Source organism: Pipistrellus kuhlii, unplaced genomic scaffold (genome assembly GCF_014108245.1).
Source record: "Pipistrellus kuhlii isolate mPipKuh1 unplaced genomic scaffold, mPipKuh1.p scaffold_m20_p_27, whole genome shotgun sequence".
NCBI classification, from domain to species: Eukaryota; Metazoa; Chordata; class Mammalia; order Chiroptera; family Vespertilionidae; genus Pipistrellus; species Pipistrellus kuhlii.
In genome coordinates, this window is record NW_023425526.1 from 2,672,339 (window position 1) to 2,690,158 (window position 17,820).

General features: G+C 45.1%; 1 protein-coding gene across 6 annotated transcripts in view; it reads right to left on the reverse strand.

Moving 5' to 3' along the window:
* Positions 1-3,436: 3,436 nt before the first annotated feature.
* NCAPH (non-SMC condensin I complex subunit H) overlaps positions 3,437-17,820 on the reverse strand; it is a 42,482-nt gene continuing 28,098 nt past the window's right edge. For 4 of the 6 annotated variants that reach the window (XM_036453972.1, XM_036453971.2, XM_045587262.1 and 1 more), the window contains exons 10-18: positions 16,701-16,849; positions 16,005-16,111; positions 15,538-15,660; positions 14,284-14,394; positions 12,758-12,940; positions 11,626-11,736; positions 7,137-7,228; positions 6,681-6,756; positions 3,437-3,916 (exon numbers count right to left, since the gene is read on the reverse strand). In XM_036453972.1, the coding sequence (XP_036309865.1) occupies positions 3,857-3,916; positions 6,681-6,756; positions 7,137-7,228; positions 11,626-11,736; positions 12,758-12,940; positions 14,284-14,394; positions 15,538-15,660; positions 16,005-16,111; positions 16,701-16,849 (1,012 nt within the window). In that variant the 3' untranslated portion in view covers positions 3,437-3,856. Of the gene's footprint in view, positions 3,917-6,680; positions 6,757-7,136; positions 7,229-7,657; positions 7,844-11,625; positions 11,737-12,757; positions 12,941-14,283; positions 14,395-15,537; positions 15,661-16,004; positions 16,112-16,700; positions 16,850-17,820 lie in introns of those variants that run through there. The other 2 variants (XM_036453975.2, XM_036453976.2) reach the window with 2 other exon arrangements.

Genomic DNA, 17,820 nt, shown 5'->3' on the forward strand with positions numbered 1-17,820 from the left:
GGCCTGCAGACTGAAGGGTCCCAGATTTGATTCTAGTCAAGGGCATGTACCTTGGTTGTGGGCACATCCCCAGTGGGGGGTGTGCAAGAGGCAGCTGATCAATGTTTCTCTCTCATCGATGTTTCTGACTCTCTATCCCTCTCTCTTCCTCTCTGTAAAAAAATCAATAAAATACATTTTATATATATATATATATATATATATATATATATATATATATATATATATATATATATATTGATTTCAGAGAGGAAGGGAGAGGAAGAGGGAGAGAGCTAGATAGAAACATCAATGATGAGAATCACTGATTGGCTAACTTCTGAATGCTCCCTACTGGGGATCAAGCCTTCAACCTGGGCATGTGCCCTGACTGGGAATCAAACCATGACCTACTGGTTTATAGGTCAACGATCAACCACTGAGCCATGCCAGCCATGTCTCCATGCTAGTATTTTAGAGCTAAGGCTCCTGACACACACACTATTCTGCCCTGTGGCTGTTCACTGATTGTCATATTTTGTTTTTCAGTTTTACAGAGGGGACATTTACTGATTCAGCATGTACAGAGTCCATACTATGGACTCTTTTAGGAGCTGGAGAGATGACTGATAATTCAGACAGCAGTAAGATCCTGCAAAGAGTAAGAGTGTGAGGTAGTAGAGGACGGGAGGGCTGTGGGCACTAAGGGAAATCCGCAGCATGAGACTTTTAGGAGGAACGAGACACAATTTTAGCACCAGCTGCCCTCACCCCGGAAGGTCAGCCAGATGCACATGGGAAAGCTGTAAGAGCCGTTTGCTCCTGAGAGGCCGGTGCGGAGCGAGAGCGGAGATGCTTCTCTGTCCCGAGCACGCCTCCAGCATGTGCACCTCCATGGCCAAACCCGAAGCTGGAGGGGCTCAGACAGCGCCCAGAGAAGGCAGAGCAGCTGGAACGTGTGGGAATCTTGTCCTAGCAAGGAAGCCACAGACACTAGGACGGCTAGAATAAAAAAGACCTAATAACTATTGGCAAAGATGTGGAGAAACTGGATCACTCATTTGGATGCTGGTGGTAGGAATGTAAAATTGGTGCAGCTATTTTGGAAAACAGCCTGGCAGTTCCTCCAAAGGTTACAATGAGTTACCATAGGACCCTTCTATTCCACTCTTAGGTAAACACCCAAAGGCACTAAAAGCATGACCACATTGCCCAACAGACAAATGGGCTCAGTGGTTGAGCATCAACCTATGAACAAGGAGTTCCCAGTTGGATTCCCCATCAGGGCACATGCCTAGGTTGCAGGCTTGATCCCCAGTAGGGGGTGTGCAGGAGGCAGTCAATCAATGATCTCTATCCCTTCCTTTCTGAAATCAATAAAGATATATATATATAATATAATATAAATATATATATAATATAATATAAATATATATATATATATATATATATATATATATATATTTATTTATTATTTTTTTTTTTTTAAACATGTAGATGGCCCTGGTCAGTGTTTCTCAGTGATTAGAGCATCAGCCCACACACCCAAGGGTTGTAGGTTCGATTCCCAGTCAAGGGCACATACCTGGGTTTGCTCCCACCTCCAGTTGGGGCACATATGGGAGGCAAACAGCCCATGTCTCTCTCACATCCATCTCCCCCCCACCCCCCCCCACCCCCCGTTTTTTTTTTTCCCTCCTTCCCTTTAACTTTCTGAAAAGCAATGGGGAAAAAATCCTCAGGTGAGGATTAAAAACAAAACAAAAAAAACAACTTATACATGAATGTTTATTTTTAAATCTTTATTGTTCAGATTATTACAGTTGTTTCTCTTTTCCCCCCTATACTCCCCTTCACCTGGTTCCCACCCCACTCTCTTGCCCTTAACCTGCCCCCTCCCCCCTCCCCCCTAAATGAATGTTTATAGCTACACTATTCACAGTAACTCAAAAGTGGAAAGTATATGTCTAGCAACTGATGAACAACTAAACAAAATATGGTCTCTCCAATGGAATATTACTCAGCTATAAGAAGGAATAAAGCACTGACACACACAATTTGGGTGAAACTTGAAAATACTATGCTTAATGAGAGAAGCCACACACAAAAGACTACATCCTATATGCTCCCATTTATATGAAATGTCCAGAAAAGGCAAATCCATAGAGACCAAAAGTAGGTTGTGCCTCCCCAAAACCCTCATCCTGCTCCCTAGAATCTGTATGTGTTGGCTGGATCCCAGCAGCCACACTGAAACACAAGGATGAGAGTCAGGCATTAGGGATGGCAGAGAAGAGCTGGAATGATCCTGGTCTCTCGAATTTCATGGAGCTGCCACACTAGCCTACTTATTTGCATACCCACTTACATGGGCTTTCTATTACCTGTAGCCAAAATATTAATACAGCAACTATATGAATGAGGGGGGAGAAGCCTGTGAGTAGGGCGGAGGAGAGTTCATTGAGGAAGCTGCTACTCCCCCAGCTGTTCTACTGGCCTCTCAACCCTGGCCCAGCCTCACCAGAGTGTGCTGACTGAATGGGAGGCAGGGCAAGAGGACCAGCACTGCCCGGCACTGGGAAACGTGTTCGAGGCTCCAGCCAGCAGGACAGGGAAAAGGCCCTCCCTTGACATGCTCAAGTCTAACCCTTTCAACAGCAGAATGGGTAATACAGAGCGGGCCAGAAATAAGTTTACAGTTGTGAGTATGCGAAAGTTCATTTTTATATTATTATTTATTGTATTATTTTCCATGTGAAACGGTAAACCTACTTTTGCCCACCCTGTATTTAGGACACAGTCTGGAAAGTCCATTTCTGGGTGGAAGGGATTACTTGTGTGTGGACTTGGGCTTAGAAGCAAGTTATTACCAAGAGTACCCGACAATTAGACTTCACAGCTTCTGACCTAGCATCCAAACCTCTACTTACCCACTGAATGGTGACCGAATGCTCTCGCAGGGACCAGGACTGCTAAGGACAGGGCCACCCGACCCACACCCTCAAGCAAGAGTCTGTGGTCTGAGCAGCATCTAGCACAGCAGCTACAAAGGAAGACCCCAGATTTCCCGGTTCAGGGCCAAGCTCCTGGTGGCCAGCTGCCCATCCTTACGCAGGGTCCTTGAGCTTTGTGTTCTGCGTCTCCTCCAGCAAACAGAGTGATACCGGCATCTCCTCACAGTGAGGCCGAGGCCAATGAAGTCAGCAAGCCAGACGGGCCAGCCACGGTGACTGCCATCACTGCAGCAGCAATCACAGGCCGCATGGACGCCATCTCGAATCTGGGTCTGCAGCAGTGATTCTTATCCTCCCCCATCACCCCACCAGACAAAACACTGCAGCACCCCCTTAAGCGCTCTTGCCTCACGCTGACACATGGGTATCCTATCTAGCTACCAAGTCGGCACTCCCTGGAGTGTAAAGACCAGGTCAATACTTATCTAACGGGTACTCAAATATTTTCCAAACTTGTTAGAATTTTATTTTTAAGCATTATATACACAGTTATAAGGGCACGTGACATTTTATGTACATGAATTAGGTAGCTGGCAAAGGACCACATATGCCTACGCTTCTACAAGAGTAAAAGAGTGGGCAGAACAACAGATCAATTCAGGAGACTAAATCTCTGCACAAATACAGAGAATGCATGTAGGTTTCAGAAACAAACTCTCACCCTCTCCTCCCGCCTAGGGGTCACAGGACAGAAAGCTCTAATCAAGGATGAGCTTCCGGTGCTGGTTCCCAGACGGAGAGGGACAGGAGGGAAGAGTGACAGGCAAATGGGGACCTTGCCCCGAGCCCACACTGTGGCACCCAGTGGAGATGTCCTGTCACGGAGAAGTGATGAGCCCCTCCTGCTGAAATCTCCGGAGAACTCAATCCCCCTGCCTCACGAGGACGTCTGAGAGATCCTCGGTTCCTTCCAGCTTCAGATTCTGAAGGAGAACAAACACACATGGACTCTGATGCACCAAGCATTAAAAGATCACAAAGCAAATCCTGACTGAGGTAACAAAGAATGAGGTTTGTCCCATGATTACAAGTGAAACTATCACAGCAAATATTGTAGATTTGCATGAGAGAGCTGGTTCCAAATTCTTGCCAACCGCAGGCGATAAAGCAGAGAGCGCGCCTTCTCCGGCTCTGGTTCTCACAACCATCTGTGTCAGGCCCAAGAGCTAGGCTATCTGTCCTGAAGGAGGGAGGGCGTGGATGGGAGGCTACTAGGAGCCACAGTGCTCTTACTAATCTGTCCCTATGTGCCCCCTCCAGGCCCTCCTCCCCCACCCAAACCCATCCCTAGTGATGGCTGCACATCTGGTCTCCCCCCTCTCTGCAGGCCTTTTCCCACCACCCAATTCTTCCCCACTCTCCCAGCCCACGTCCCCACCAACCCCAGGCAACCACTTCCCCAGGACGAAAGCAGTCAAGAGTCCCTCTGGCCTAACCTCCCTCACTGGGCACTGGAGGGAGAGGAGTGTTGTGCCGGTATCCACCTCTTCTAGCATTAGCACACACTCCCAGACTGCTAATGGTGGAAAGCTCAGATCATGCCTGCCAGGTGTGTCTGCGGCTTGGGGTCCAGAAGTTGCTCAGGCATGGCTGACCAGTGACACACAAGGGCTTCACAAAGGCAGAGGGCCTCACACAGTACATGAGGGGCTCGCTCCCAGAGTTCAGAAGGGAAAGACTGGGAGAAGAGAGGCCAGAAAATGTGGGGAGATCTCTCTTGGTGGCTCCAAGCTAAGTCATCAAACATAGATTCCTGAAGATTTCGTTACTGTCAGGACCACTGTCACATCACCTCTCACATAGCCCAAAGCCAGGCCTGTTATGCCTCAGTGCTCAGGCCAAGAGGTCATGGTGTGGGCCTACCGCCCCATCCTTCAGACGCTGAGGCCCTGGGGCCCCTTACAGAGACCTGATCAGAGCCAAAGGACAAGGCCAGCACTGACGCTGGAAGACAGTGCTGGAGCCTGGGCCAGGCTATTTGGGAGGTGAGAGGGGACACAGCTGCTCTCAGAGGAAGAGGCAGGCCTCTGAGGAGGGGCACAGCTGGGGCGCTCTGCTTCTGACTGGGGCTTTGGAGGTGCTCCACCTTTCAGGCACCGTGTGTGCTGGGACCAGCAACTCTGTCCATGAGGATAATGGGAGATCCCAGGCCTCCCCAGGAGAGCTCAGCAGCGACCCTCTCAGTGTCAGATGGGGTGGCTGGCGCATCTTCCTCCTCAGAGCCCTCTGTGGATTTCTTGTCAGGACAATAGTAAAGCTTTTTTTTTTTTTTTTTTTTTTTTGCCTGGTAAGTCAATAGTAAAGCTTTTTATTCATTTTTTTTTTTCCCTTAGTCATTCTTTCCTCTTGTAGTTGGCTTCTGAGTTCAGACACCTTGGAGGTGTCAGGATCACACAGAGGCCTTCTCGCTAGGAGACCTGGCTCCCACACCTTCCTCTGAGCAGGACCCTACAGCAGCTGTGAGCTGTGCTCCTGGGTCACCGGCTTTGATGCACAACTGCTCACTCTGAGGAGCAAGGCTGGCTTATTCTGTTCTGGCTCAGGTTTTGCCCAGCCTGGACATTACAGGCCCAGGGGACCCAACACAGTTGGACACATGCAGCACGAGGCTCTGTCTCCACATCAATTCCTCACCCAAAATCAGAACTAGCTTCTGCCAAACGGACTGTATCGTCTTCAGTGAGGTCATGAGCTTACAAGGTGGCAAGAGAAGTGGTCTCCGATTCCCAGGGGTAGGTCCACTGGGATTGGCTGGAGGCTGTGCTACACGGGCTGCCCTATAGGCAACATTCCCTCCTTGGGGCCTGACAGTCAGTCCAAAGCAAAGGCAGGCCTGGGAAACTGAGCCGGTCATCATTGCTCCCCGTGTCATTAAGCCGTCAGAGGTCAGACACCAGCACATAGTAATCCCAGGCACTGCTCTCAACACCCCATTTTGCTACCATTCCAATCCAATCTTATCAATCTTCTCAAGCCACACTTCAGTATCACACTCCTCTCCCCTCTCCCTCCAGAACAGGGCACCTGCCCTAGAGAAGACTGAGCAGCCACAGGGATGGCAGTGAGGCACCCCGAACCCCAGTGATACAGCCCCAGCCCAGCCCACAGCCCGTCACTCCAAATACGAAGTCTGCATTAGGGACCAGCCTGGGGAGACCCACGGACAGCAAGTCTCCGCAGAACCGCACGTACAGGTGCCCCCTGCAGCACCTACAGGCTCCTGAGAGGGTGGGTCACCGCCTGCTCTTTCAATAACCACCCCACAGCGGCTCAGCTCTGCTGGCCAGCATCTGCCTTCCGGCTGCACTCTGCTCTCCCCTCTTCTCCACCATGTTTCCCGTGAGTCTTGACTTTGGCTCTGATAAGATTTGGCCTTTGAAGCCTTAGACACACAATGATGTAAAAACACTTCATGTTTTCAAGTTGGAAACACATACATCTAATATTTTCCCTTTTGGGTCTTCCTCATTCTTTTTTTTCTTCTTTTTCCCCCCCTCATTCTTTTTATTGCTAATCACACCTGACGGCCTTTTTCTAAGTTCTTTCTTGGTGTCTGGTCTGAGGTACCACACAAGTCACTGTACATAAGACATCCATTCTATGAAGGTGCCCAGGCAAGATCTGATAGAAAGTTCAAGCAGGAGGACACAAATAGAGAACACGCCCATGCTTACCAGAGCCACCTACCTTTTCATTGGCTAGATGCAGGAGGCAGGCAAAGGCCAGCGGTATGGAGAGGTTCTGAGCCATGAGGGGCGGCAGGCTGTGAAACAAAGGGCACATTTATCTGAGTCGCTGCAATTCCAGGAACAAAGGCTCTTTCATCTACATGAATACACATGTCCAATGAATAAACTAACGAGGAACAAAGAAATATTTCAGGTGCATTCTATAAGCAGGTTTTTCCAGTTTTTTTAATCTGGAAATAAAATTTATCTCCTGTTTCATTCCTATCACTGGTGCAGAGAAGTGCCTTTAGAAAGTTAGCCTATATTACCTCACTTATCAATGCCGAGAAGAAACAGAAAATCGGCTAGAGTGTTAGAACAGTAGGCCGTGTGTGGAGGGCCCGTCACACTAACAGTTTGGGCAGGGGCAAAGCCCAGAGGAGACGCCAGCCCCAAGAGCCGGCTCGCACCTCACCTCTTCTGCAAGTCCCAGGTGAGCCTGCTGAGCATCTTCTTGTCAGCCACCTCCTCCGGGTCCCCTTCCTTTTCAGCCTCACTGTGGTTTGTCTAAGAGAAGGAGGATATTCACAGGTCAGACACCTGGGCCAGGTTCACTTTTGAGGGAGCAACAGAAATTTACAAAGTTCTATCTCCAAAAAGAAAGTCTTGCCGAAACCAGTTTGGCTCAGTGGATAGAGCATCAGCCTGGGGACTGAAGGGTCCCGGGTTCGGTTCCGGTCAAGGGCATGTGCCTTGATTGTGGGCACATCCCCAGTGGGGGGTGTGCAGGAGGCAGCTGATCGATGTTTCTCTCTCATCAATGTTTCTAACTATCTCTCTCCCTTCCTCTCAGTAAAAAAAATCAATAAAAAATATTTTATTGATTTTTTTACAGAGTAGAGAGTTAGAAACATCAATGACAGAGAGTCATCAATCAGCTGCCTCTTGCACGCCCCCTACTGGGGACGTGCCCGCAACCAAGGCACATGCCCTTGACTGGAATCGAACCCGGGACCTTTAAGTCCGCAGGCCGATGCTCTATCCACTGAGCCAAACCGTTTTCAGCCCAAAACAATTTCTTAGTCACATTTTTAAGGGAAAGGACCCATAAAGGAATCCAGTGCCCAAACAGTTTTTGGTAAATGTGATGTTGATTGCCAGTGGAATTCAAGAAAGGAAAAACTGCAAAGAAAAATTAAAAAAAATAATAAAGTAACAAAAAGCCATGATCATTTATAGCTTCAATTGGACCACACAGTCAAGGGCAACACAGCATCCATTATCTAAAAGTAGACTTAAGGTTTCCACTTAAAATACACAATACACATACACACCTGCCTCCTTACTAGCAGGCAAGCAGCTATAAAAGGATGTTATGACTGGTATTTGCATTTAGAAAACTCAGAATATGGCTCTAGCTGGTTCTCAGTGATTAGAGCATTGGCCCAAGGACTGAAGGGTTCAGTTCTGGCCAAGGGCACGTACCTGGGTTACAGACTCAATCCCTGACCCCATCAGGGCATGTGTGGACGGCAACCAGTCAATTTGTCTCTCTCACATCAATGTTTCTCTCTCTCCATCTTTTTACCTCCCTTCCACTCCTCCTAAAAATCAATGGAAAAATATCCTCAGGTGAGGATTAACAACAACAACAATAATAAAAAACACCCTCAGAATGTGTACATGATGAGTTGGTGGTGAGGAATGGGGGACAGAACAGAATATAGGTAAAATATTAATAAATTTTAGAAGCAAAGATTCACTAAACTTTCTACCTTCTATTTTTAAATCTGTTTTAATATTTCTATAATAAAAGGTGTGGTGTTTTTTGGTTTTTTTAAAAACAACAAATCTTTAACCAGAATCATTGGAGAACAGAGTAGTATGAGTCATTGAGACTCAAAGGATAAAGCAGAACCCCCTTCTTACTTTTTTGTTTGTTTGTTAATCCTTACTAGAGGATATTTTTCCATTGATTTTACAGAGAGAGAGGGGGATGGGGAAAGAGGAGAGATGAGAGAGAAATATCGATGTGAGAGCCACATTAATTGGTTGACTCCCACACAATGACTCCCGCAATTGGGGCAAGGAACCTGCAACCCAGGTGGGTGCCCTTAACTGGAATTGAACCCATGATCCTTCTGTTCACAGGCCAATGTTCTAACCATGCTGGCCAGGGACCCCTTCCTATTTTTCAGAAAACACATTTCTCTGATGTTCACATCCCATTCCATTTTAGTTGATAAAACTTCATAAACATGTCAGATGTTTTATCTGGTACCCAAGACTACAGAGCTCAGGATCCTCAATCAAAGCATAATTTTCACTTCTTAGCCAGCAGAGAAGTAAAAGAGATAGGTGGGCTTTGGAAAGCTCAGAACACCCCTGAGCAGAGAGGTCTGAAAGGGGAGATGGAAGGTTCTAGTTAGTGCAGAGTTTCATTCAGTTAGAGTGTGTTAAATAATGTTTCACCTTGCTCAGAAGAAAGAGATTATTTGACAGCATTTTTTTTTTTTTTTTTTTTACTTTGTTACTTAGAATACATTTCCCAAACAAGAATTATTAGATCAAAGGGCTTAAAACTTTATGGCACCTGAGATGTCAGAATTTGCTCTCCAAGGAGAAACCAAGATGGTGGCATAGGTAAACACCTAAACTGCTACCTCACACAACAATTTCAAAACAACTAAAAAACAAAACGGACATCATCCAGAACCACAGGAAAGCAGGCTGAGTGGGAATTTTACAACTAGAAGAAAAGAGAAAAATCACACTGAGTCTCAGAGGAGCTGCAGAAGGCAGAGAGGTACTGAGACACTTGCATGGGAAGAGAGTGGGCAACTGAGTACATGGCTGGCTTTCTCAAGCAGGAAAGAGACAAAAGGTCCTTACTGCATTGAACTCCAGTTCCGGGCGAGTTTCTGGGGACCCAGACTCTTTCGGGGAGAAACTGGATTTCTGACAGCAGACGAAACTCAAGGGCAGCTTTCTCTCAAAGGTGCTTGCAGTGATTACTGCAGGACACTAAGACCCAGAGGCCTCTTAGGGCAGGGCTAATGGGAAAACCAATGCTATCTGCTCCACCCCATTCAAGCTGAGCATAGAGGCTTTTACAAGGCTTGCCTCATAATGGTGTCTCCAGCACAGAAGTTCTCCCAGCATAGATACAGCTGATCCTCACAGCCAATTGGCCTGGAGGTCAATTCCTCCCAGTGATACCAACAACAATCAAGGCTTAACTACAAGACTGCACACAGCCTACAAAGGGATGCACCAAGAGTGTCCACCTCAGATAACTGGGGAGGCTGAGCCACTGGGCCCTGTAGGACACTTAGCACACAAAGCCACTCTATCAACTCAGGGAAGCAGCAAAAATGCAGAGACAAAGAAACAGATCACAAATTAAAAAAAAAAAAATAGAGGAAAGCAAATGACTGGATATAGAGTTCAAAACCATGGTTATAAGGTTTTTCAAGAATTTTCTAGAAAAGGCTGATAAATTTAGCGAGACCCTCAAGGATATGAAAAAGGACCAACTAGAAATTAAGCATACACTGACTGAAATAAAAAATATTATACAAAGATATATAACAGCAGACTAGAGGATCGCAAGAATCAAGATTTGAAATACAAAGAAGCAAAAAAAACCTAACCAGAAAAAAAAAAAAAAAAAAAAAGAATCCAAATATATGAAGATAGCATAAAGAGCCTCTGGGACAAACTCAAGCGTACCAACATCTGAATTATGGGAGTGCCAGAAGAAGAGAGAGAGCAAGATATTGAAAACCTATTGAAGAAATAATGACAAAACTTTCCCCACCTGGTGAAAGAAATAGACTTACAAGTCTAAGAAGCACACAGAACCCCAAACAAAAGAAATCCAAAGAGGACCACACCAAGACACATCATAATTAAAATGCCAAGAGCAAAAGACAAAGAGAGAATATTAAAAGCAGCAAGAGAAAAAGTTACCTACAAGGGAACACCCATATGTGTCAGCTAATTTCTCAACAGAAACTATGCAAGCCAGACAGGAGAGGCAAGAAATATTCAAAGTGATGAACAGCAAGAACCTAAAACCAAGATTACTCTACCCAGCAAAACTACCATTCAGAATTGAAGGTCAGATAAAGAGCTTCAAAGATAAGAAAAAGCTAAAGGAGTTCATCACCACTAAACCAGTATTATATGAAATGCTGAAAGGTGTTCTTTAAGAAGAGGAAGAAGAAGAAAAAGGTGAAGATAAAAATTATGAACAACAAATACATATCAACAAGTGAATCTAAAAATCAAGTGAATAAAAAAAAATCTGATGAACAGAATAAACTGGTGAATATAATAGAATCAGGGACATAGAAAGGGAGTGGACTGACAATTATCGGGGGAAAGAGGTGTGGGTGGGAAGAGACTGGCCAAAATCGTATACCTATGGATGAGGACAGTGCAGGGAGGTAAGGGCAGAGGGTGGGGTGGGAACCGGGTGGAGGGGAGCTATAGGGGGAAAAAGAGGAACAATTGTAATAATCTGAATAAAGATTAAAAAAAATTAAAAATTAAAATAAAACATTTGAAACCTGTTTTATTTAGACAATTTCTCTATCTAAAAAAAAGAATTTGCTTTCCAGAAGGGACATTCATCAACTTAAATTGTACCAGCAGTGAATCCATTTAACTGCCAAGCTGCTATGTGAAAACAAGGTAAACATCATTTCGTTGCTTGGCATTTTGATCAACAGCAAGGTGAGTATGTCCCATGTTACTATCCCTATCACCTTGTATGTGACCTGTTCACACCCTCGGTTCACTTCTCAGTATGATGCCATCCTGGTGCTTTGAGTTACAAATTCTGTGTTGGCACTCTGGATCCTGGGGCCCTGGATACCAGCAGCTACCCACCCACCACCTCCCCGGCGCTAGAGAAGTAATGGAGCTCCCTCACCCCCAGCACCTCTCTGCCTGCTCACCTCCGAGTCCACCTGTGGGAAGTCTGTCAGCAGACTCCACATGCTCTGCTTCAGCCTCTTCATGTCCATCTTTTTGGCAGTCTTGGCATAATGAATTTCAATTTTATTTACCTGAAATAGGTATTCGACAAATGTAAAACTAAGCAGAAGAATAAGGCATTTTCCCATCAACACACTGTAAAATGAGTTAGGAATTCAAGTAAAAAAGAATCATGTTTAAACTACAGAGTTAAAGAACTTTCTTTGGACATACTAAAATAGAGTCCTTCACTTCAACCTAATTTCTTCTTGCTCAAATATTACATTGGCCCAACCTGGAGTCAGTGTGAAAGAGAGAATCTCATAAACAATATGTTCCAAAATAATGTATACACACTTTTAATGGTTATCAAGTGTTTACTAACATAACTTCATTTTCAACATTTAAAAGAATCTACAGAAATGAATACATATTTTTGTCAATGACTGTTTTCAAACTGATGACCATTCTGATCCTGGCACTGCTGCTAACATGAAGCAATGGAATCACAAACATCAAGAATCATTTCATTTGGTATTTGTGTGCCTTCAATCATCCACTGTTGCTGGTTTGGTGCCGTAAACTTTATATTTTATGTATCCCCTTAAAAAAAATGTCCAGGGGCACTTTGTTCAAAGCTTAGCCTGGTTTCACACATTATTTCAAATTAGTTAAACCTGAAAAGAAGTAAAAATTAAGTTATCATATTTGGGGGACACCCTATAGATGTCATCTGCTATGAAACAGACAAATGCTTAATGCAGGTATTTTAATATGAGCTGAACGTGGCCAAGATTTCCAGAGCCAAACATCTAGCCTCAGTCAGTTGGCACGGAAACCCACTTTCTCTGCCCACAGCCTTCGTTCACACACTTCATGTGACTGGTTTGCCACATGCGGCTTATCATGACTTTAGGAGATGGCTTGTTCGGCAGATCCAATGAGTGCCACTTCATCCCCACGGTCATATTTAAGAATCAGCCACTTGGATAGAAATGGCTTAAAATCAAAAGGAAAAAACTCAAGCTCAGACCAACGTGACTCTCATTTAGGAAGCAAATGACATAGATCTCAGGAGAACACCAGGAAATAGAATCCATGTTCCATCTTTACCTTCTGAGGCTCAGCTACCAGGTTTGACTCTCCATAACGAGTAATGTCTGATCCTTGGATGTCAGGTGGGTCATCACCCTCTTGTGTTGTCTTAGGCGAATGGCAAGGATATGCTGAGAGGTCAGAGGTCGCAACTGGTCCCACAAATAAGTCATCCGACTCTTCATAATCACTGTCAGCAGCCTGCATGAGGAAACAACTCTTTAAATTTGGCAGAAGCTGTGGGAGGGGCTTAGAGATATCCCAGAAGGAGAGTCCCTGTTTATACAACAAGAGCAAAGTATTCGTTACACTAAGTCAGCTGAGGTGGACTTCAAGGTACCTCTAGTTATCCTCCTGTGGTTCATAAACCCTATGAGGGAGACATGTTAATAACTACGACTGTGCAATGAGAGTTAAAAGGAATACAGTCATCATAACATGACTTCTAACAAATTTAGTGGGTTTTTTTTTTAATATATTTTATTGATTTTTTTTTTTTTTACAGAGAGGAAGAGAGAAGGACAGAGTTAGAAGCATCGATGAGAGAGAATCATCAATCAGCTGCCTCTTGCACACCCCCTACTGGGGATGTGCCTGCAACCAGGTACATGCCCTTGCCCGGAATCGAACCCGGGACCTTTCAGTCCGCAGGCCGACGCTCTATCCACTGAGCCAAACCGGTCCCGGCACAAATTTAGTTTCAATTTACAGAAAGCATTCCTGAAATGGTGTGACCTGTCAGCAGGCCAGAGCAAAGGTCCTGCTGGGAGCCCGTGAGAAAGGCAGTGCTAGCCGAGCCCAGCAGCAATCCATCAGCTCTCTGGGTGGGCCCAGGAATGGTTTAATTAGCTCTCCCTGGGGCTCTTGAGCACAATGAAAGTTGGTCAAAAGGTCAATCTGAATTTCCACCAAAATATAAAAAACCAACACTCATCCAAGTAAGAAAACAAGGTGAATAAACTATCCTTCCAATTCTTTTCCCTTTCCCCACATGCCACCCAGTGTTCCTCCTTGCAGTCATTTCCATTTGTGTCTAAGTAGCAGACTCACAGGAGGAACACTGACATTAACTACTCCACAGACCTACAGATGGGAACAGCTAATACAGAACCAACTGGGAGACCAACATCAGAACTTCAGCCTGGTCTCCCGAGGCCCATCCATGAACTTTTTTCCCTGTTAGCACAAGCATCTTCTCATGTCTATAAGTTTTGTCTCCCTGGCCAAAATATTGGCTCGTAAGAAGTGTTTTCTTATAAAATCCCAAAATAGCTAATACAAGTACTTTGCACATGCCAACAACTCCGTGCACACACTGACTGGGTTACTGGAGTGTGTCCACTTTTCTGCAAGCAGGGCTAACAGTAAGGCGGGCTGGGGTCTGGCTGTGTCCTCAGCTCAGCTCAGCTCCTGATGCCTCGGGCAGGGCAGGCATCGGAAAACCTCCACCTGATAAAACCTACAGCCTCCGACATATGGCAGGGGCGACGGGAGCAGGAAAGGCAGACTGTGGTGCGTGAAAGAGGACAGCGCTTTGCCTTTACCTGTAATCCAGGGCAGAAGTTGGATGTGTCATTAGGGTTATTATAGTCATAGTCTCCAATTTCTTCATAATGCTCAGTCCCCGTCTTCCGGCCTCGGGCGACTGTAAGTATCTATAATATAGAAAAGAAAAACTGCAGAAAGCAATTTCTAGAATAGCAACCACTCAACTGGATCCCTATGTTCAATCTCCTAGAATTTAGTTATGAGGGCCCCCAGAAGTCATCTAATCCAGCCAACTTGCCAATTGCACAACTCCATTCGAGAGCAAGTCTAGCTAGTAGGCTCAGAGCCTCCATCAATCCCAAATAAAAGAGCAGCTGGTTTGCAATGAGGTCTGTACACAACTTTATTTGAAAAAGGGTTTCTTCACTAAAATCCAGACTGCCTATAGCTATCTGGAAAGAAGTCAACTTTTTGCTGCTTGCACAATTCTGATGGGAAACTCACTCACTCGCTGCTTCAATGAGGCAGTGGCTGTTCCCCAGACAGCTGCAGGGAGAAATGCCAGCTCTTCTCCCGGCCATTACATCCAGGGTCCTAGTCCTGCCTTCCAGAGCCTCACAGGTCAGGTCTGCCCCACCCCCCTTTTTTTGTTTGTTAATCCTCACCAGAGGATATTTTTTCCATTGCTTTTTAGAAAGTAGAATGGAGGGAAGAAGAGAGGGAGGGAGGGAAGAAGGAAGGGAAGAGGGAGAAAGGAACAAAGGGAGGGAGTAAGGGAGAAAAATATGTGAGAGACACATGGACTGGTTGCCTCCTGCACATGCCCTGACTAGCGAACCTGAAACTGAGGTACATTCCCTTTACCAGGTATTGAACCTGAGACCCTTCAGTGTGCAGGAGGATGCTCTAACCACTGAATACACTGGTCAGGGCTGCCTCTTTGGGGCGTGCCTGCTAACCACAGCACTTCAGATATTTGCAGGCCCTAAACCAGTGATTTTTACCTGGGGTGTGTGTCTTTGGGCTAAAGAAATGGTATTAAAGCTGTGTAGAGTTTACAGAAGCACAATGAGTATTTTAATGTAATCTTCCAACCAAGAGAGCCATTGCCTAAACATTAGTGTCCATCATCACCCTATGAGCTTTTCCCTTCAGCTCTGCCTCAACCCCTGGATCTTCAAGTAACTTCTCTTGGCTAATACACTTTTCTGCTCATGCTCTCTCGCCTTTTCCTCGAAGGCACAGCCTGACAGTCAACAATACCAGCCATTGGACACCTCCAATGCCATAAACAAGTTCAACAGCCTTACCCTGGTACCCGGTTTGAGGTGCAGCTGAGCCAGATGATCAGCCTCATAGTGGAAGTCTGTAGGGAGAGTGGTGGCTCTCCAGTTCTGGTTCTCCAAAGTAGACTTGGCCAGAATAGTAGCAGCCTATTAATTAAAAAAAAAAAAAAAAAAAAAAAAGTGCTTTTTAGGCATCTTTAATAAAAATGGTCAACATCTATTCTTCTTTAGAAGAAGCTTGGGTGTAGGCAGCACTAGTCTGTCATCCAGAGTCCCCAACAACTTTGCTAAACATTATTCATATTCTAAACTTTATCCTTTCTGCCACTGAACTTGGACTATTTCTCAATTCCTTTAAGAATCGAGGAACAATAAAGCCATCTGTTTAAAAGTTAAATTTATAATTAATTTTTAAAAATCACATCTAAAAGGAAAAAGGAGTGCAAAAAGTAATTTAAGAAAGCACAAATGGTAATAAATCCAGCACAAACCTTTGCTTTTCTAAAATACACATCAAAGTCAACGTCATCGTCAAAGTCTATTTCAAATTCTCTCTTTGTGCTCTTCTTTCTGTTCTCCGATTTCAAGGCAGCATCTTCTGCAGAAATGGACACAGATAGCAACACTGCTCACTTCTGGGGCCTACAGTATTTCTGCACCTCACAGGACACACTGGCAGTCTTACCAACTGCACCTAAAGCATTGACAATGGCAAATCGTAGGTCTGATTTTCACCCTTAATTTATAATTTGTGGTTTTGCTACCAAAACACAATAAAAATGTATGCAAATTAACATCTCATAAGATGTTTTCAAAGAGGGAATGAAAAACCCCCTTCAGAATCCTGCCAAGGGCTGCCTGGTGCAGTAACTCACATGGGCCCCGGAGCCTGGTCATTCCCACCTGCAGCCATTGTTTGAAGCCACGTGAATACTAGAGGGCAGTACTAGGTCAGGAGCCCAGCCCTCCTGACTCTTCTCACTCAGAGACCTCAGTCTTAACTGATCCCTCATCCCAGGCCAGGCCAACTGACTGTCCAAGTGAGAGGGTGGCTTGTCTATGTGCGTCTGCAGCTGGCCAAAGGCTCAACAGGACAGCACCTGACATTTCCCTTCCTCGGCCGACCTGCTGACTGCTGGCCACCTACACCATCTCTTTTCCTAAGAGGTACTGCCTGAAGTACATACGTTTGTGTCGGGGTCTGAAGCGCCAATGCTCCGGCCCAGCCCACATCGACATGGTGCGGGGACTGAAATAGGAATATTCTCCAGGTCTCATGGATAGAAGCGGGCACATGGTCCTAATGTCTCCATCCCCGAGGGGAATCATCTCTTCCCTGTAACACACATGAAATAATGTTTTTACAGATACAATCATGTCCACATCGGCATACAGCCATGGGCTTACTTGTAAAGCAGCATGTGATGCAGTCAAAGGCTCCACCTACCTACCTTTCCACAAATGAGCAACATGTCTAAGTCCAATATAAATACTGCACATCAACAACCCCTTAGTTTTTCTTCATCAAAGTGTTTAGCTTCTCTTAATTTTATAACAACATGACCAAATCTACACAAGTACTTTCCAAAGTGCTTCACAAGCTGGTAATCTCTCATCCTTTCCTCATCATCCTTCCATAAAGGAGGGCTCCAGTACCAATGTCGTTCCTACTAAAAGTGAAGATGTTACTCAATTTATGTCCTGCAAATGCTGGGAGGTCCCCTTGTAATCTAGTTCTCAGACCAGCCAGCTTCATTCTTTGCTGGGTGTGAGTGTCTAACTGGCCAGTAAAGCAAGGCAGCTTTGGTTTGTGAATTACTAGACTGTGTGAGGCAGCTTTTCCCTAAAGGCCTCTGACATCAGCAAGTGTGTGAGTGCTGTTCTACTGCCTGCTACAAGGAAGGTTAACAAGGAAACTTTAGCTTTTTAACCTGTCATGAGTGATAAGTATAAATCCTTTATATCAAGCATTATGGAATACGCTAAAAATGCTTTCAAAGAGGACTTTGCTTTTACCTACAGAATCTTTTTTTAAAACCCAGGAAATTGTACTTATATATTTATTGTGTAATTTACATATTAATTTTAAAGAATAAAATGTACTAAAAATTGCACATTTCTAGCCTGCAAAATGCCTGGCCTATGTTACTAAGTAACTGTATGCACTGTGAACTCCCACAGAGAAAGATGGCTCCAGCAGCATCACCACACAATTCTCATGAATATTCTCCTAATAAAGCTTTGGTGGTCATGCTGGGAATCACTAGAAATTGAAAGGCAAAGCTATAGAGTGAGCCTGGCCCAGCT